The sequence below is a fragment of the Nansenia antarctica genome, assembly GCF_963989245.1.
Source record: "Nansenia antarctica genome assembly, chromosome: 11".
Lineage (NCBI taxonomy): Eukaryota > Metazoa > Chordata > Actinopteri > Argentiniformes > Microstomatidae > Nansenia > Nansenia antarctica.
The window spans coordinates 18,414,073-18,419,072 of NC_137681.1; the positions used below are offsets into that span (position 1 = coordinate 18,414,073).

Sequence of the window (5,000 nt, forward strand, 5' to 3'; positions counted from 1 at the left end):
CTGTATTGAGACAAATTGCTTCAGCCCGGCCTCTCTGTAACACAACTCTCTGTTTCTACCCAGTAGCAGACCTGCGTGCGCGTGCGTGCGTGCGTGTGTGTGTGCGTGCGTGCCTGGGCTTTGTATTTGTTTGTGTTTGTTCACATCTGCAACCCCCCCCCCCCCCCCCCCCCCCCTCCCCCCACCCGAAAGAGTCAACATAGCATTTTCAAAAGGAATCCATTAGTTGTCAGTAGTTTGGAAGTGTTTGGTTTGGGGCTGCAGGCAGCTGTCCCCTTCCTTGGTCTGACGGACTGATCGGCGGATGGTCTGTGCCCGCCTGTGTACTCGGCCGTGAAGGAGTGTTTTGCTGCTACTACTGCTGCTGCTGCCTCCACGCCGTAGCTACGCTATCTTTACAAAGAAATGTTGAATTCATAAAGCTAGTTTATTTACAGTGAGGGATTTGGGGTTCAGCCGAGGGCACAGGAAAGTTCAGCTTGATATCTTATTCCAGTGCATTAACAACCCAGATATACAGCGCAGGAACATGGAACGGAGCACGGTTGGCAGTATCATAAACCATGTGTCAGAGGGTTTGAGGTACGAAGGCTGAGTTGTTTATATTGATTGAAAGCTCTTGGTGAGATCGTCCGTAGTGGTTAAGAGAAACTGTCTGAGATCCTAGATTACATTCAAATAAAGATAATCAATCCACATACAATCCGCTCAGACTGTCATAAAAAAAATGTCATACAAAGCACCTGTTCCTCACTGTGTCTGGGCTCCAGGTGAAGAGCATCCAGGACGCCATCAGGGACAAGAAGCAGAGGTTCGACTTCATGGGAGAGGAGGTGAACCTGTCCCCCTCAGTAGGCATCTTCATCACCATGAACCCGGGCTACGCTGGGAGGACAGAGCTACCTGAGAACCTCAAGGCCCTCTTCAGGTAAACAACACATAACTCTACACCACGGGAGTCTGGTGAACATTTGATACCATTTCCATTCCATTATTCCGTTCCCTGCATTACAATGAGACGATTTCTATCTCCGCCAACCCTCCCCTGCTCTACACAGACACGCATACTTTACAGGATGGAAATTATCTTTTAAATATATTTTTTTTCACATGCAAATGATATGGTAAAGAACCTGTATAAGCCCCTCATTTTCCCCCAAGGGAGTTAAGTCGCTTGGGGGAGTAGCTAGCACGGCCGCTTGGCAAGCGGAAGGTTGAGCGTCAGGCAAGCTTCTCTCCCCCGTGGCTCGCTATAATATAAATATTGTAAATTATATTGTAAGTGACAGCTGTTACCAGAACCTTCTACAATAGATGTGTAATGAATTAGATTAGATAGACTTTATTCATCCCTCAAGGGGGTAACTGAGGTCCCCCCCCTCCCCGCACATAGCACCCCCCCCTGCACACACCCCCTACGCATAAAAACTGTAAACATAACAGGACATCAAACTACAAAAAACATTCCATACTCCCAACATTCAAAGACATGATTATCTTCGTTAACACAACAATACAACCAATACAATCATTATCGTCATAATCGTCATAGTTAGCGGACTATGGATGGACTATGGATACATGATGTAGTCCGCGGTCATTGAAGAACCTGATGATCACCCTCTACATCAGGGGCCGCTGGTCGAGCTCCTAAGACCATTGAAGGTACCGTGTAGAGCAGGGGAGGCTGGTGGAGGTAGAAATCAGAGGACGGGCTCATTTGAATGCATGGAACACAACACACATGTTTGATACAGTTCCTTAATCTGTTCCATGCATTACAATGAGCCCTGATGTAGAGGGAGATCATCATATTGTAATACTGCAATTGTGTTCAGTGGTAGCAATATGATGCTCTGCAGTCAGCCAACATCTCTATTTAAATTATGTACAGTAGGACCGGCTGCCACTGTCAGTATGTATCTTGTGTTTAACAGTGATGTGATGTGATTGATGGAAACAGCTCATCAACACATCTCATTTGGCCTCTTCAGAGCAGCCACTTTGGGAGGTGGAGGAACGCGTAGCGAGACACGAAACTATGAAAGACAATGAAAGTATTCCATCATGAGACCGTGCACTTAAAATGAACTTCTGTGTTTGCCGAAGGCGTTGTTAACAGTAGGATCGTCTTTAGTCTGTCATGTTCAAGTGCTACGCGGAAGCTGTGGTGAAACTCACCCCTGAACTGGTACTGTCAAACCAATCAAATCAAACAAAGAGAGGACTCTACACAGATCTCTTGATCTCATCCTCCTTCTCGTTGTTGTCATCATGATTGTCAGCTCCCTCTCTCTCTCTCTCTCTCTGAAGGACTGTGTGTGTTTGTCCCGTAGGCCGTGTGCCATGGTGGTTCCTGACTTTGAGCTGATCTGTGAGATCATGTTGGTGGCTGAGGGCTTCCTGGACGCCAGAGTCCTGGCCAGGAAGTTCATCACCCTCTACACACTGTGCAAAGAGCTGCTCTCCAAACAGGTACCACTTTACTGGACATTCACTGTGTGTGTGTGTGTGTGTGTGTGTGTGTGTGTGTGTGTGTGTGTATGTGTGTACATGTGTATGTGTGTGTGTGTATGTGTGTGCGTATGTACGTGTGTGCGTATGTATGTGTGTACGTGTGTACGTGTGTACGTGTGTGTGTGTGTGCGTGTGTGTGTATTGTCTCCCAATGATTGGTCAGGGAAAGTTCATCATGACTTCTCCAATGCAAGTGAATAACAATGAATGTTGTTTTGCACGTTTTGCAAGTTTGAGACTTATAGTATATAAATGACAATTATACATATTCAAACTAAACTTTTAATCTTTTTCCAATCCTCTCCTGGATATTGTAGAACTGTTTTAATTATGCATAAAGTCATAAAGTCATCCTCACAGCTGAGATAGCGCCTGAGTCTCAGGTTAGAGTTTGTAAGGCCTTTTAATTATGGATGAATATCCTGCAATTGTAGAGCCATTTAACCGTCATACCACTGTCTTGCCTTTTATAGCAGGTTTATGAATCTCGTGTTCTTTCTCTAATGAAAAGGACATTTGGAATAAATCTTATTAAATGTGCTTCTGTGTTTTTTTCTTTTTTACTTCTCAAAGTGTTGTTTCATTCTGTGTAGGTTTGCTAGCATTAGCAATTTAGTGGCTGTGAACTTAAAGGATAATGAACAGACTGCAACTGTAAGCAATGTGCTTAATGGCTGAATCTGCACATCGATGAAAGAGAGAAAGAAAATGAAAAAAAGAACCTACTTTTAATTATTGAACAAGTAGTTGATAATTGTATGGTGGATTCACTAGTAATAGTACATTAACTCCATTGCATGGGAGACTGAAGACTGTGGAGGGAGAAATCGGAGGACGCGGTCATTGTAATGCATGGAATGGAATGTGGAATGGTATCAAGCATGCATGTTTCATACCATTGATGCCATTCCTCATTTCTACCTCCACCAGCCTCTCCTGCTCCTGGTCCTGAACAGACATACTTTCTATTTTGCGTCCTGTCATCAGGAAATAACTTTATACCTGCACGTGTGTACAAACAAACAACGCATCACAAACATTTTAATACAGAACAATGTATTGTGTATGGGAAATGGTGATTATTGACTAATAATGATGTTTTTATGGAACTGTTTTATGGCGAAGACAAATGCCCATCTCTGGAGGGTCAATAAAGTTGTGTCAAATCTAATCTTATGTAATCCAATCCAATCTTTCCCTTTTCCCTAATTCTCTCCCTTCCTTATAGGACCACTATGACTGGGGGCTGCGGGCCATCAAGTCCGTGCTGGTGGTGGCAGGCTCTTTGAAACGGGGTGACCCGGCTCGGCCGGAGGACCAGGTTCTGATGAGAGCTCTGAGAGACTTCAACATCCCCAAGATCGTGACGGACGACATGCCAGTGTTCCTGGGGCTGATCGGGGACCTGTTCCCTGCCCTGGACGTCCCCAGGAAGAGAGACCTGGACTTTGAGACGTACGTCAAGCAGTCGGTGCTGGACCTCAAACTACAGGCAGAGGACAACTTTGTGCTGAAGGTGAGTATTCATGTCATTACTGCCCGGGCTGGGTTGGTGTCGCCACCTGATCAATCAGACAACAAATCAATCAATCAATATATTTTTTTTTACATTTTAACCATTTAGCAGATGCTTTTATCGGAAGCAACTTACAATTAGAGATTACAGGGACAGTAATTTAGGGCTAAGTGCCTTACTCAGGTGGGATTTGAACTGGGATTTGAATGACTTTCTGATCACCAATCCAACTCACTATCCACTAAGCCACCACCACCCCCCACTATCAATCAGTCATTTGCATTTTAATGACATGGCACATCTTTTTTTTTACAAACACAGCTGTCACAAAGTGGCACCTTTGCTGGCATGGACCCTCACAGAGCAGTCCAAGGCAATTGAGTTGTCAGTGCCAACTGTCAGTCGGAGGCCTGTTGACACAGCTCATCAAACTGTAATGTCCTTCAGGCTCCACAACATAACATGGCCAGGAACACAATACTGTCCAAAATGAGTGTCCAAAATGAGCCTTTTAGAGTTAGATAGTAGTAAACAATATAGCCCTTGCCCTTCATGTCGGTCGTAGTGTTTTTCTTGTATGGTCTGGAAGACTTAGAGTCCCTCTTATTGCACTGTTATCAGTGGAAAATTGACATTAGTGTCAGGCGTGTCTGGGTTGTGGATGAATTGGGCAAATCTAGCGAAGCCCAGCGGCTACGCCTTGATGGTACCTCAGGTGTCGGGTTAGCTGTCCTCATTCCAGTCATTACTGTATGTTCCGCTCATATCGGCAGATAAGCACACCCACTTACACACACAGACACACAGACACACACACATGAACACACACACACACACACACACCACACACACAGACACACAGACACACACACACACACATACACACACCACACACACACACATACACACGCACATACACATGAACACACACACACATACACACACACACACACACACACACACACAT

The 5,000-nt window shown here is 44.9% G+C and overlaps 1 protein-coding gene across 1 annotated transcript in view; it reads left to right on the plus strand.

The window, feature by feature from the left end:
* dnah9 (dynein, axonemal, heavy chain 9) overlaps positions 1-5,000 on the plus strand; it is a gene marked incomplete at its 5' end in the record, with an annotated part of 104,897 nt that overhangs the window by 34,712 nt on the left and 65,185 nt on the right. Inside the window, 3 exons of the mRNA XM_080541681.1 lie at positions 771-928; positions 2,337-2,475; positions 3,746-4,033. Coding sequence (XP_080397807.1) covers positions 771-928; positions 2,337-2,475; positions 3,746-4,033 — 585 coding nt within the window. The remainder of the gene's footprint in view (positions 1-770; positions 929-2,336; positions 2,476-3,745; positions 4,034-5,000) is intronic.